The following is a 16,134-nucleotide window of genomic DNA, read 5'->3' on the forward strand; positions in this document are numbered from 1 at the left end:
GCGTAAGCCAGATTTTTTCAAATTAAATTCTTAATTATTGATTATTAACCTTCATCTAAATCCTGTAATTATAATCAAGAGGATTGGGATAAGGATTTACACAGTGGAATCTAGGGTTTCTTCAATAAAATTATATTTCAAAGAGGATCCAGGAAATTAATTAATATAATAATTTGAGTAAATTAAACATGTTAGAAAGAGGATGAACAATTGATTTGGTATATTCCATAGCGAGATTAGATGTATAGTCAATTCAATTTAAACACATGATTTCAACGCCAAAAACAACATCATCACATCTTAGATTTCATAATTTTGTCACCCATCAGTCATACGAAAATATAATTCATTAATAAAAAATAAGATAAAATCTCTAAATTTTGTTGTCATCTAAAGTATTGCTCGGTAGGCTTTCTTCAAGCACTAACATTATTCATTAATAAATGCATTATTTGAAATTACAAAACATTTGGCATGAAGAGAACATCAAAACATGCAATTTTGCAAGATATTTACGTATAATCCGACTAACTATTTCATGATCAAATCACTTATGTAGATGATCTACAACAAAATAGTAACAGGATGTTGTGCACAACTCAACAATATAAAACCATCTACGACGCCAATAAGGGTTTATCAACAAAACTGCAACAATCCCTAAGAGCATAACTATGTAGGACACAACAAAACTGATATAGAAGACATTCATATCAATGAAATCATTGTCTTCTCCAATAATACTTGAATCTTTTGGTTGTGATTCAATTGCATTGCAACTTTTGGGCAATGGTTGTCCACAAAGAAATGGATTTCCCTCATAGCTACTTTCTTCAAAGGTTCCAAATTGTGCAATCCTATCAGGGAGTTTGCCTGATAAATTATTGTGTGCCACACTAAAAACAGCCAAATTATTTAACTCAACAAGCTGGGGAGGGATTTTCCCAATCAAATTGTTGTATGAAAGATCTAAACTCTCGATCTGCTTGAGATTTGAAAATGTCGATGGGATTGGTCCTGTCAAGTTGTTGTGAGAGAGGTTAAGTGTATGGATTCCGACAAGATTTCCAATTTGATAAGGAATCACACCAACTAACTTATTGTTGGAGAGATCAATTCCAGACATGTAGCTAAGAATTCTTCCTTGGTAAGAGTAAGATCTAGTCTTCGTTGTAAACTCTACAGTTTCTTCCTTTGTAAGAGGCACATTTTCAAGCTTTTCAAAAATAGCTACATAATCAGATGCAACAGTGACTGTTGTGATATTTAAACAATGAGGGATATGCCCAGAAAGCTTGTTGTGAGAAAGATCTATCAAACGTAATTGACTTAACTTACACAAACGAATCGGCACTTCACCTTGAAAATCGTTTTTACTCAAGATAAGGTAATTTAAATTCGAAAGTGTACCAATCCAATCGGGAATGTTGCTTTCAAAGTGATTATATCCAATATCTAGCGTTGTCAGAGAAGAACTATTGGATAATCCATCACTTAGTTCTCCCTGTAACTTATTTTTTGACAAATGAACTTGTTTAATTGAGGAAGGTGGAAAGCAAGACGGTAAACTCCCATTAATATTGTTCTCTGAAAGGTCTAATATTTCAAGACTTTCTAGTTGACAAAACTCCAATGGGATTGGACCTTCAAGATGATTCTTTGACATGATAATTTCCTCCAAAGATGACTGATTTCCTAACCACCTCGGTAATGTGCCAACAAGATGGTTACCACTTATATACAACCCTTCCAAGGAGCAATTGGACAAACCATCTGGGATCTTTCCAGTGAAATTATTGTTATCCAATTGTAAATATAACAAGCCTTTTAAGTTAAAATTTGCAGGGAATATCTGACCTTGCAAACTATTGTTTGACAATGCAAGGACTTTTAATGAGACGCAACCCATGGCCAAATGCTTAGGTATTCCTCCAGTCAACAAATTGTAAGACAGATCCAAATACCTTAACGACTTCATGTCACCAAACGAAGAGGGAATGCTACCATTTAAAGCATTTCTAGAAATGTTTAAAGTTTGTAGCATTGGTAGATAAGCTCCAAATTCCGTTGGAATATGCCCATGGAAGGAATTGATGGATATATCTAATGTTTGCAAAGACATGTGAGGATGAATTGGTAATTGCAAAGGCTCTAAAAGAGAATTATTAGCTAGAAAAAGCCTTTCGAGCTTGGTATTGTTGTTTAACAACCAAACTGGAAACTTTCCCTTCGAATTAAAGTCAGAGAGATCAACCACTTGTAAGTCATGCTGACTGTAGAGAAATTTGGGAAATGAACCATTATATCCACAATTGGATAATGAGATGTCATTTAATTGAAATTTTGGGGCCAGATATTGTGACTCAATTCCTGCATATATTTCATTACTATCACCATAGAACATCTTAAGCTTTGAGTGGTTAAAAAATGGTTCAAGGGAAACAGGGATTTGAAAATGATTGTCTGAAAGGCTTAATTCTTGGATGGATGTCAGCACCTTAAGGGGAGATAAGGAGATATTTCCGTAAAATTATTTGATGAGATATCTAGATATAGAAGGGAAGTCAAGTTTGCTAGAAACCAAGGCAAGGTACCCGTAAAATCATTGTATGAGATATCTAGATATTGAAGGGAAGTCAAGTTTGCAAGACAACAAGGCAAGGTGCCCGTTAAACCATTGTCCCACATGTATAAGTGCTGAAGATGAAGCATCTTACAAATTCCTGAAATAAAAAATGTTCCTTAATAGTTACTATATGAAGCACAAGGGTAATAATAGTCATGCAAATGTTACTTAATCAATATGCTTAATAATTATTGTAGTGCACAAATTTAATAAATATACTAGCTATGTGTGCTATTTCTTTTTTTTCTTTTTAATAGAATTATATACATAAATTATAAATTTTACTTGTAAGGAGAGAGAAAAGTTACTAACCTTTGTCAAATAGAGTGTCGCTGATGTTGAGGTTACTACTTGAAATTTCAATAAATTGAAGAGAAGTCATACCCTCAATCATTTGAAGAAAATTGTTGTTAAAAACAATGTTGTCAATAATTAAATTTGTCAGATTCTTGAACGAAGGCAACTCTGCAAAAGCACAAAAGTAATAAAATATTGTTCAATAATCTACACTAATTATTTTAATATTTTAAATTAGAAAAGAATATTCAATATGGTATAGGGACTAAACTAGAATAAAAATTCAGCAAGGTTAAATAAAATCGTAAATACAAATATATATGTATATTTCAAGGTTTTTAAAAGACTTTTGACAATTTCATGTGAGTACTTAATAATTGTAAGAGATCTTTGAGACATCTAAGACTTTACCGTCTTTTAAGTTGATCGTAAATCATAATCTTTCTTAATTAGTTTGATTTTGTTGCTTTAAACAAAAGGGTAATGTTGGTTGCAATTTCTTTTGTAATGTGTGGTTGGATATCCAGTAAAGAGGAGTCATACATTTTATCTAGTCTCCATCTTTCTTTGTTTCTTTAGTCTCAAAATCAACCTTTTTAGACTTTCTATGGGACCTCTCAAACTTTACCAAATCAAATAAACAATGCACCACTTTAAATTCTCAAAAAGGACATTTCAACTAAAATTTACATAATACGGCACTGCCCAGTAGCGGCTTGAAAAGCCCATGATTTTGGAAAATTGATTTGAGCTATAAGCACCTTGGCATTTTAGTGGACGGCCTCCTTGGAAAGTAAAACGGTTCTTTCTCATATCTCTTTCTTACATTTTCTTTCTACATTATATAAGATATTTTTCCTCATATTTTTTATGCATCGAATAATATATCTATGGGAGGCTCGTTACTTTTTTAATTAATAGATTTGGTACTTTAGTACAATAATAATGTTTATTTATGTACATGACATTATTAATTATTAATTATAAATTATAAATTTTACTTGTAAGGAGAAGGAGAATGAGAAGTTACTAACTTTGGTCAAATAGAGTGTCGTTGAAGCTGAGGTCACTATCCGAAATTTCAATAGATTGAAGAGAAGTCATACCCCCAATCATTTGAAGAAAGTTGTTGTAAAAAACCATGCCGAAAATAGTTAAATTTGTCAGATTCTTGAATGAAGGTAACTCTACAAAAGCACAAAAGTAATAAAATATTGTTCAATAATCTACACCAATTATTTTAATATTCTAAATTGGAAAAGAATATTCAATATGGTATAGGGACTAAACTAGAAAAAAAAAAAAAAAAATTCAGCAAGGTTAGATAAAATCTTAAATACAAATATGTATGTATATTTCAAAGTTTTAAAAAGGCTTTTGACAATTTCATGTGAGTATTTAAAAATTGTAAGAGATCTTTGAGACATCTGAGACTTTACGGTCTTTTAAGTTGATCATAAATCCTAATATTTCTTAATTAGTTTGATTTTGACATTTTGTTGCTTTTAACAGAAAGGTAATTTTGGTTACAATTTGCTTTGCAATTTCTTAAAGAGGAGTCCGTACTTTTTATTTAGTCTAAAAAACAAACAACACCTTTTTAGACTTTCATGGGACCACTTTATTCCCAAAAGGATATTTCAACTAAAATTTACCCATGAATTTTAGAACCAATTTCAATAAAATATTTTACTACTTTTATATCCTTATTTAAATATGATATAAGGGTTAACCTTAAAAAAAAAAAAAAAAAAAAAAAAAAAAAGGCTAAAAAGCATACTTTTATTTAATGCATCACGGCCAGTAGTGGCTTGAAAAGCCCATGATTTAGGAAAATTGATGGGGGCTCAAGCACCTTGGCAAATCAGATAGGGCCTCCTTAGAAAGTAAAACAGTTCTTTTTTCATATCTCTTTCTTATATTTTCTATTTGCAATATATAAGATATTTTTCCTCATATTTTATATGCATTGAATAATATATATATACTTCTTATGGGAGGCTTGTTACTTTTTTTATTAAAAGATTTGGTACTTTAGTGTAGTAATAATGTTTATAATTAAAAAATAACAATATATAAGACATTGTTATTTTTTTTATAAATTATAAATTTTACTTGTAAGGAGAAGTTACTAACCTTGGTCAAATAGAGTGTCGTTGATGCTGAGGTTACTATAATCAATTTCAATAGATTGAAGAGAAGTCATACCCCCAATCATTTGAAGAAAGTTGTTGTGAAAAACAGTATTATAAATATTTAAATCTGTCAGATTCTTGAACGAAGGCAACTCTACAAAAGCACAAAAGTAGATAAAATATTGTTCAATAATCTACACCAATTATTTGATATTCTAAATTGAAAAGGATATTCAATATGGTATAGGGGCTAACCTAGAAAAAAAATTCAGCAAGGTTAAATAAAATCTTAAATACAAAAATAAAAGAAGATAAAATTACATTAATAAAGAAAGAAGAGAAATAAAGTTGTATTAAATTAAATAAGTGTGAAAACAAGAAAATGTACATTTAAAGAGAAAAAGGTTAGACTAAAAAATAACTTTAATTAATACATCCTTAGTGTTTCGAAAAATAAATGATCTATAAATCAATTTTCAATTCATACAACTAATCAATTCTCATCAAATCCTTTAATAAAAAACAAAATTCAATTTTTTTTTCATTTTATTTTGTGGAAATTGTAAATAATATGGAATGAATCCTAAAAATTGTCTTTTGTCAATGAATGCATTAGACTAGAGTTTTAATTCCACTTTTCAGTTTTCTTGATCATTATTTACAAATTATGCAAACTTTTAGGTGACATAAATGCTCCAATGCTTCGAAGAAAGTTTATATGGAAAGTAGAATAATAGAAGATGAAGTCTACTACTATGTTGAAAAGGCAGAATAAATTTTAGGAAAGTTATTGTGTAATTATGACAATAATTTAGAGGCAAAACAAATTAATGTACTTATTTTCAATATTATTGTAACTTACCGTTAGTAGTAACTGCTCCACTAAAGTTGTTATACTCGAATTCAAGAGACTTTAGGGATGGGAATAAGCCCAATGTCTGTAAGAGACTGCTTCCATCACTAATGCTCACATTTCTTAGACTAAACCAAGTCAACTTCCTCAAACTTGTTTCACCTGTGTGTTTGTGAAAGTATTCCAACACAGATATTTTCAATGCTTTCTCATATTGAAAAATAAAGTTCTTTAAATTTATTTGATTTAATAATTAGAATAAAAATACCTAGTACGTGTGTGCTATTGTGTGTCTTATAAAGCAGAGCAATATTGGTAAGGGATAAGAAATGTAAGTTTAAATATCATTAACCATCAATAAATACCTTTGGAGAATACAATTTTTTTAATCTCATTTCCGCCCATGTACAACTCCTCTAAGTTGCTCAATGAGTCCAATTCTGGCAAGAGTTAAAACAGAGAGATTAAAACTAATAAAAAAGCATTTAAGAAGACTTTTAATTTCGTTGAAGGCAATGAGAAAGTCTTTTAATGATGAAAGACCAACTAGAGATATGATAAGATACTATTAAAACATTTTTATCATCAACACTTAATTAAAAACTTTCCTTAAGCCAACATTAATTACTTCTAGATATCCCTAGCCTTCAATATTGTCTTCCTAAATGAATATAAGTTTTATCCCTTTTGGCAAATCTCATTTCTGCTAACTACTCTACCTTCTTTGTGTTGGTCAAAGAGTTTAATTATAAAGTCAGCTAAAACCATGAGAAAATGAAGAAGATGTTTGGACTGAGTAAACTAAAGTTTCCGAAAGAACCTTATTTAGAGCTTTTAATTTACTTGACAAAGCAAAGAGAGAGAAAGAGTCTTCAATACAAAATAAATTGTTATACATGAGAGAAATTAAAGATGAGAAGCAAGCTTACCTTGAAGATCAACAATGCCTTTCAATCCAATGTCATGCACAGATAGTCTCGTTAATGATGAGAGAGTAGACACATATGATAATATGCTATTGTTGAACATGTTACTGCTTAAGCTCAAAGACTCCAANAGCTAAAACCATGAGAAAATGAAGAAGATGTTTGGACTGAGTAAACTAAAGTTTCCGAAAGAATCTTATTTAGAGCTTTTAATTTACTTGATTGCAATATCTCCAACTCTAGTTTGACAAAGCAAAGAGAGAGAAAGAGCCTTCAATACAAAATAAATTTTTATACATGAGAGAAATTAAAGATGAGAAGCAAGCTTACCTTGAAGATCAACAATGCCTTTCAATCCAATGTCATCCACAGATAGTCTCGTTAATGATGAGAGAGTAGACACATATGATAATATGCTATTGTTGAACATGTTACTGCTTAAGCTCAAAGACTCCAAGTTACTCAACCTTGAAACTGAAATCAGTCCAATAATAATAGTAATAATAATAACCGCACATAGTTTTGTGTATCAATCTAAATATAAAAATGATAATAAAAGTTATGTCATTTAAAAGAACATTACCATTAAAATGGTTTAGTTCTCTAAACCGATTATAATGTAGACTTAAATTCTTGAGAGATGAATGTTGGCTCAAACCTGATAAAACGTGGCTGTCATTGAACATATTGTTGCTAAGGTCGAGATCCATGAGATTAGTCAAGTGTGATAATCTTTCAAAACCTACAAGCAATTCTTGTTAATAAAGACATGGAAGTAAAATTTCATTATTTAAAAGTGAGGATGGAAAAAACTTCGTTCTCAACGCAACCGGCTATGAGATTGTAACTTAAGTCAAGTCTCTCCAATTCTTGGAAGGGAGAAAACAAAGAAACATTTAGATACCACTCTCCTAATTCTAGATTTCTTGTAGCTCCAAGAAAAAGAGTGATCACTCTACCCGTTGTGTTATTGCAAATAACACTTTCCCAATCACAACAGTTTGAATTTCCATTTCCCTCAAACCAATTTTGAAGACTGTTAGGATCATTGAAGAAATGTTTAAGTTGCAAGAGAGCAGATCTCTCTTGCTTCAAACACCCTTCAATCCTCCATGCTTGTAAAGAAATAAATATCAAAATCAACATCAACCACATCCTCACACATTTTAACCCCATCTCTTAATAACACACTAATGGCGTTGCTTCTATGACTACTAAGGGATTAGCTTTGTGCTATTTATAATATTATTGGATCTCAATATTGTATAGACTAAAAACATAGAAGTATTGCCTTTTCAGTGAACAACTTCGTTTGCTGTAGGACATAAAAGAGATCAATAAGGGCAAAATTAATGCTGGTCCCCACTGTTGTGGAAGGAAAATTCCCATTGACTGCAACTAGCTTGGAAAAATCAAATTACGTGGTTTGAGATTGCTTCCATTACATGGTTTGAGACTGCTTCCTCTACCATATCTAACAACTTCATTTGCTGTAGGACATAGAAGAGGTCAATAAAGGCAAAATTAATGCTGGCCCCCACTGTTGTGGAAGGAAAATTCCCATTGACTGCAACTAGCTTGGAAAAATCAAATTACGCGGTTTGAGACTGCTTCCTCTACAGTAACTAATTTAATTAGTAATATTATATTGTTAAATAAATTATATAAAACATTTTATTTTTATATTGTCATATAGTGTGTTGTTGTTTAGTGAATCAATTTCTTTATACTTAATAATTTTAATTTATATACATCTAGATAGTATATATGAAAAGGCATGGGCACATAACCACTTTTGAAATGAAGTTAATTTTTAACCAATTTTGAAGATAAATTACAAAAACAATACTTCATAATATTTTTTATGAGTCAAGGTCAACCAAAGTAACAAGTTTCTTAGAAAACCTCTATACATTATTGCTAGAAATCTTTTTCTACCTAATTGTTTTCTTCAATTATAATTGATGAACAATTCAATTTAGGTTTTTAATCCTATTACATTGGACAGATTAGTATTCATGAGATAGATCGCTGCTTTTTTCCAAAGATTTATTATAAGTTTATATCCTTGTTTCCATTGTGTATGAAGTAAGCTCAAATTATCTTATTCCCTCTTACTTAATTTTATTGTTTTTTGTTCTTGGAGGTATTAGCTCTTACAATTTTCAATTTCTAAATGGTTTTTTATTCTTGTACGACCAAGTTGTGGAAAAAATGTTTAAGTTGTGGAAAAACCAATTGTCACGGTCATAACATCTATTTTATGAAGACTTACTCAAATACCATTGACTCTTGAAACTTGATGCAATTTCCATACTTGATTTTCCATAACATCATAAAACAAGCACAGTTGCAACCACATGCATGCTTGCCAGAAATGTAGCCTCAGTAGTATTCTTTGCCTTTAAAGCCAGCTGCCATCACAGGACCAAGAATGCCACCATCATTTAGGTCATGAGACCCGAGTCCATCACCCTCTACTGCCAAACAGCGAAGCACAACCTCGATGCAGTAATTGTTGCTCGATGAAATAGAAACATTCACCTGAACATAAAAATTTAATCACAGACAAAGGAAAATATATCATAGAGTGGACTTCCAGAAACATTGATACGTAACCAATAAAAATAAAAATAAACATTCACTGTGCTACAGAGTACTTGTCGAACTCCACTCCTGCAAGTCTTCCGACAACAAGATGGTCTTTTTTCCATTCTTGCCCTCTTTAAGGTTCATGTGTGACTATTAAAAATATGAATTTAAGCCCCGTGACTATAGTTCTCCAACAATACCACTCATGTATTATCCTAGCGACAAAGACACACAAGAAAGGCTACTGGGTAGAAGAAATAAAAGATTAGATAACTAAAAGAAGATCCTATTCTTAACATATTTTCAAACATGCCATATTTTAAAAATTCTACATCTCTTTCTCTCCCTTAATCTTCTCATTAAATTATTTTCCTATTATTTTCTCTAGAATACTTACTTAAGGGCAAAATTAGTGTTGGCCTCCACTGTTGTGGAAGGAAAATTCCCATTGACTGCAATTAGCTTAGAAAAATCAAATTGCTCAGTTTGAGACTGCTTGCTCTACCGTAACTAATTTAATTAACTAATTTTATTTTTATATTGTCATATAGTGTGTTGTTCAATGAATCAATTTCTTCATACTTAAATTTTAATTTATATACATCCAGATAATATACATGAAAAGGTATAGGTGCATAACCACTTTTGAAATGAAGTTAATTATTAATCATTTTTAAAGATAAATTACAAAAACAATACTTGGTAATATTTTTTATGAGTCAAGGTCAACCAAAGTAACAAGTTTCTTATAATGTTCTCAAAGAAACATATCTGTACAAAGCACTAATAATATATCCATAAAGTTCATAGAACAAAATAGGGCATGAGGAGCATAAATCCACCTCAATCAAAAGAATATCTTGTCAATTTAATATCTCTCCATGTCTGAGCATGTGCTTGTTAAGTGTACATGAATAGAGATAGACAATGTTACTCATGTGCTTTGTAATATTTTTTATGGGTCAAGGACAACATCTATTTCGTGAACATTGACTCAAACATCTTGACTCTTGAAATTTAATGCGATTTCCATACTTGATTTTCCAATGGGACAAGAAGTCTACAAAAAAATTTTAATGTAGGGCCAAGTCATGGAAAAAAGGTTCAAGTTGTGGAAAACCAATTCTCACGGCTCATAAACTTCTATTTCATGAACATTGACTCAAACATCTTAACTCTTAAAACTTAATGTGATTTTCATACTTGATTTTCCAATGGGGCAAGAAGTCTACACAAAAATTTTAAGGTAGGGCCAAATCATGGAAAAAAGCCATACTTGATTTTCCAATGGGGCAAGAAGTCGACACAAAAATTTTAAGGTATGACCAAATCATGGAAAAAAGGTTCAAGTTGTGGAAAACCAATGGTCACAGCTCATCAACATCTATTTCATGAACACTGACTCAAACATTTTGACTCTCGAAACTTAATGCGATTTCAATACTTGATTTTCCAATGGGGCAAGAAGTCTACAAATGTGTAAGTCATAGAAGTCATAAATTACTCCAAATTTCAATCAACTCATCATGGCTTTCAGGTTCATTACCCGGCTCCACAAGTGAAACAGAAACCTACAAGAGAGTGAATAATCAAAATGCTGAAAGTTGTTGATATAGAAAAAAACAGAGAATATCTATGAAAATGTTTCTATATATTAAAATAGACAAATCACACATGAATAAGGGACTTCTTTGAGTGAAAAAGCTGTACCTGCATACAGCGAAAAATGATTTCTGGAAGACAGCACCTACGACAAAGTCCCCGTATAATATATGTCGCTGGACCTTCCTAAGAACCATCTTCACTTGAATACCAAGCATCCAATCGACATATCTCCATTGTAACTCCTGGTTGGAACCGAACAAGCTCCCCTGCATTAAATGATTACAAGTTCAATAAGCACTTAAATAATACCATCATAAAACAAGCACAGTTGCAACCAAATGCATGCTTGCCAGAAATGTAGCCTCAGTAGTATTCTTTACCTTTAAAGCCAGCTGCCATCACAGTACCAAGAATGCCACCATCATTTAGGTCATGAGACCCAAGTCCATCACCCTCTACTGCCAAACAGCGAAGCACAACCTCGATGCAGTAATTGTTGCTCGATGAAATAGAAACATTCACCTGAACATAAAAATTTAATCACGGACAAAGGGAAATATATCATGAAGTAGACCTCCAGAAACATTGATACATAAAACAATAAAAATAAAAATAAACATTCATTATGCTACAGAGTACTTGTCAAACTCCACTCCTGCAATTCTTGCGAAAACAAGATGGTTTTTTCTCCGTTCTTGCCCTCTTTAAGGTTCATGTGTGACTATTAAAAATATGAATTTGTGCCCCGTGATTATAGTTCTCCAATAATAATACTCATGTATTATCCTAGCAACAAAGCCACACAAGAAGGCTGCTGGGTAGAAGAAATAAAAGATTAGATAACTAAAAGATCCTATTCTTAACATATTTTCAAAATTCTACATCTTTTTTTCTCTCTTAATCTTCTCATTAAATTGATTTTCTCTAGAATACCTACTTAAAGAAGATCTAGTTGCAATAAATAAGATCATCACATTAAGGTTGTGCTGATCCATCATTAAGTAAGCAAATCCCTTTTCTTTTTGCCCGGGAACTTTAATCTGTAACTAATAATTAATAATAATAAACACAGTTTACATCCAGAACTTGAACATTGCATGACAGAAATCCAAAGCCATCCTTCATATAGAAATATTCAATTAACACCTGAACTCAAAGAAACGTATCTGTACAATTGTACCCAAATATCCTAATCATTATGCTAGGCATATAAGTATTTCTTTTTCCAATTTTTATTTTACACAACAATAATAAACATACCATTAATCAGCGATTTAGCACAACTTCCTCACTCACTATAGAATAAAGAGCACTCATTACTGCAGCACATATGGTGGCATCAGGACACATACATTCGCCAGTAGGCAGGCAGAGAATTGCAGCATCATGCAATTCAAGGAATAATGGTTCAGTTGATTCATATATATGGTCTTCAAGGGAAACCAACCATGGATTTTCTCTTCCCGTATTAAGAATTTAAATCATCAAATATCAAAGAACTAATAATATATCCATAAAGTTCATAGAACAAAATAGGGCATGAGGAGCATAAGTCCACCACAATCAAAACAATATCTTGTCAATTTAATATCTCTCCATGTCTGAGCATGTGCTTGTTAAGTGTACATGAATAGAGATAGACAATGTTACTCACGTTGAAGCAATACTAAGGATAAATTCAGTGTCTCTTGGGCTGCTGCAACGGCTCTTTGTTTTTCCTCAAATGAGAGTTCAGGGACATCAGCATTCTCTAATTCAATTTTAAGCCAGTTCTGATACGTTGCATCACAGCAATAGTACTCCCTCTACATAAATTAGAAAATACATATTTTTATTCATAGGTAAATAATCAGATCACAGATGCTAACCAAATTTCAAAATATAAACAGCACACATACAAAATGAAGCATACCCAGTCCTGGAACTCTTTTAGATTCTCAGAAACATAACACTTAAGTGTATCAGGAGTTTCTGAAAGCTGCTTCAAAGGTTCAGCAAGGAAACTAAGTAATGCATATGCACCTATAGGCATTGCTGGCACTCTCAACACAGAAATTAAAGCAAACTCCCTGAATAATATGTTGTATCTGAAAGTGAATAAACATGCACTAAGGGTTTATTCTAATTTGAGCTTTTCAAGCATGCATAACCAAAATGCACTAGAGAGAACCTTCTGAACCAGGGGAGAAACAAAAACGAACAACTTTAAATGATTCATCACTATGAGTGTTGAAGATTTGAATGCAATAAGAATAACAATCTTTTTCAAACCAGTAAGCACTGCCACAACCTAATACTGGCCATTTTAATGAAACTATTGCAACTACTCAAAGTTTCGAGATTATTAAACACTAATACTACAAACATAGGACTAGAATTACCTGCGCATCAATGCTCGCATAAGAAGTTTAGCACTGATATCTGCAACATCAGCAATGGTGGATGGAGGTGTAAAGCATAACCATTGATTACCATAGCCTTTTGAAGACTCTGCAGCCGATGCTGCTCTGCAACATCAGTTACTTTGTCATATTTCCCAAGTTTGATTTCCCGAGATCTTGACAAAACCCTCTTAGATTATATCATAAATACATCAACTCTTCATCAAAATCCTCATTGACTTTGCCACTACCTCGAGAAAGAAAACATATGCTTCAGAAAACATATAACTACCTCTCAATAATTTCTTCAAAACTGCCTTTTGAATCATCTCCTGGAGAAAATGGCAAATACTCCATAGCAGAGAGGAAGATTTTATATTTCACATGCACACNGATTCAGATACATTCCGGCATGATCTTTCAAACCTTAAAATCAGATCTTGTATAGGCATTAACCCTGCACAACACAAATTCAAGTAAATGTATACTGAAAAATGCTACTCTGAGCTATGGGCAGGGTGAAAAACCACAAACAATGTGAAAGTGAGCAGTTGAGAGCAAAAAGAATATAATTTTAACCACAGCATCTCCTGCATAAAAACAAATGTGCTTCTTTGAATAATTTCCTTATACTCTCTACAATTGTCTACCATTCAATCAAAAATAGAAACACCAGTACAGGAACTTATAAACTTAATATAAATATATATCCTCAGGAGATTAGGATTTAAATTATCTAAAGCCTGCTGTTGATAAAATATCCCCTCCCCTAAAACAAATGAATAAACCAGAAATAAAAAGGTTTTTCAGAGAGTTTTTCGCAGAAAAATTAAAGGAAGACCAACACGAAAATGTTTATGAAAAGAAGGAAAAAAATATGCAGTCTAAAAAAGCTCAAAAGATAAATGTCAATCTGCATAAACATTTTCTGCAATCAGTCCAGCATTTCCTAGAACTCACACAATAAGTTTTAGTGTAATAGTTTAACAGACTATTTAACAGCGCGGGTTCATTGATCTTCGAAACTGAAAGTTGTTGGTGAGGGGATATGCTTGAAGCTGAGTGCCTTTTCCTGCACATGCGGCATGCTTGAAAATGATTACAAAACAAAGTACAGAGAGTTAAGAAAAACTTTTTAAATTCTAAACCTCAAAAATTCCACCTCTTCCCCTGACCAATTATAGAACAGTCAAAAGAAAAGAGAGAGACCAAACAAAATATGGAATATACTAGTAAAAAAAAAGACAAATTCACAACTACATACTACAAGACAACCAATGAATAAGCTGAGACAAAGCAAAAATAAACATTTTCCCATAAATCATGCCCCGATTTCAACCCATTCTTTTTTTCTATTTTTTTTCTATTCGTTCGCTTTAATTTGAGGATTTCGTTTCCGGTTTTTCCAATTATCACTCTTGGAGGCTTCAACTTTCATCCTTTGCCTTTCTTTAAGAGTGTTATGACAAAGGAACAGTCCATGGTGATCGAAGCAAAGAAGAAGTAGAACACTAAAGCTGAAACCGCGAACGTTGTTTTCTTCTACAGCTGAACGAACTTAAATTTTATACAACTCAACTCAAAAAAATAATCTACACTCTCCCAAAAAAAAAAAAAAAAAAGATTATTAAAAAATTTTACCCGTAACGACGAAACTGTTCCCTGATGGAGAGATCTTCCGGGTCCAGGAAGCTACAAATGATTGGAGCCCTACGTTAAAGCCTATTTAAGAGGGATAATCCTCCCAAGGCTTTATTGACTGAGGATTCAGACCTATCTCAAATTCTATTATAGTCTCACAGCTTAAGTCTGTACTCTAATAACAGGCATAACTCAACATATAAGTTTGAACTAGACATATTCTATCATAATATCAGAACTCAGGTATGTCCTCTGATAACAAGCATAACTCAATATATGAGTTTAACTGTAAGAAGGGTGTTAAAATCCTACACCAACTAGACATGTTCAAACCTATTAATTTATAAAAAGGTTAATTCTCTTATTTAACGAGGCTTTTTTACGTGAGGAGTCAAACCCACCTCAAATTTTATCAAGAGTTCTCCGATGTCAACCTCCAGTATGCCGAGACGAAAAGACAGCGTCTCAGAGTTTCAAAAAAACCGACTGTAACTTCAACTTAAACCCTATAGGAAAGCTTAAAGAGCTCTTGCCGGGGTTTTCGTTTTATTAGCAAAAGCCAAACAGAAGACAATGAACTCAAACGACAGCGTTTAAAGGTGGTTTTACTATATAAAAACGCACCGTTTTGCCTGGGAGAGGTAAGTTTACAAATTTGGGCTCTTTGTAACTTGAATTTTTATAATTTTGTAAATTATAGACTTAATAACAATAATCTCCGTAAGATATAATCAAAATAATTAAGTGAATATTTAAAAACCCATTATATTATAAATTTTAACCATACATTAATGGTTTACTAATGTAGAAGAGTTATGTTATTTTTGAAATTTCAAGAGAAATTTAGTCCTTTGATTAAACCTTAAGGTCAAGAAAACCCCTAAAATTATAACATAATATAATTTGACTTGCCCCTCATGAGTTAGCCTTTTAGTTTTGAGTTCTATCCAAACGCGTTTGTCAAGTTATTATAACGGTGTAAAACAAATTCTTTCAAATTAATTTATTTATACATCAAATATTACACCAAAAATAAAACCAAAAATGCAGAAATTATTAATATCTTATCTGTATATCT

General features: G+C 31.9%; 2 protein-coding genes across 2 annotated transcripts; both read right to left on the reverse strand.

Moving 5' to 3' along the window:
- Positions 1-449: 449 nt before the first annotated feature.
- Positions 450-5,210, reverse strand: LOC116133648 (receptor-like protein 13). The gene is made up of 3 exons (XM_031419332.1): positions 5,060-5,210; positions 2,939-3,091; positions 450-2,723 (listed from the first exon to the last, which is right to left on the reverse strand). The coding sequence occupies exon 3, from the start codon at positions 2,402-2,404 to the stop codon at positions 548-550; it is 1,857 nt and encodes a 618-aa protein (XP_031275192.1). The 5' UTR covers positions 2,405-2,723; positions 2,939-3,091; positions 5,060-5,210; the 3' UTR covers positions 450-547.
- A 5,036-nt stretch (positions 5,211-10,246) lies between these two features.
- Positions 10,247-13,811, reverse strand: LOC116133688 (nuclear pore complex protein NUP107-like; the record flags this gene model as incomplete). Its single annotated transcript, XM_031419372.1, is given in 9 exon segments — positions 10,247-11,000; positions 11,140-11,300; positions 11,415-11,556; positions 12,295-12,493; positions 12,685-12,839; positions 12,947-13,121; positions 13,416-13,503; positions 13,506-13,603; positions 13,708-13,811. Coding segments are annotated over 9 exon segments (1,200 nt in total), but the record flags the coding sequence as incomplete, so codon positions are not given.
- Between the last annotated feature and the right edge of the window lie 2,323 nt (positions 13,812-16,134).

Source organism: Pistacia vera, unplaced genomic scaffold, assembly GCF_008641045.1.
Source record: "Pistacia vera cultivar Batoury unplaced genomic scaffold, PisVer_v2 Contig272, whole genome shotgun sequence".
Classification (NCBI taxonomy): domain Eukaryota; kingdom Viridiplantae; phylum Streptophyta; class Magnoliopsida; order Sapindales; family Anacardiaceae; genus Pistacia; species Pistacia vera.

Excerpts from the sequence above, each read along its gene's own strand:
- LOC116133648 (XM_031419332.1), bottom strand. The coding sequence starts at position 2,404 with ATGTTCTATGGTGATAGTAATGAAATATATGCAGGAATTGAGTCACAA.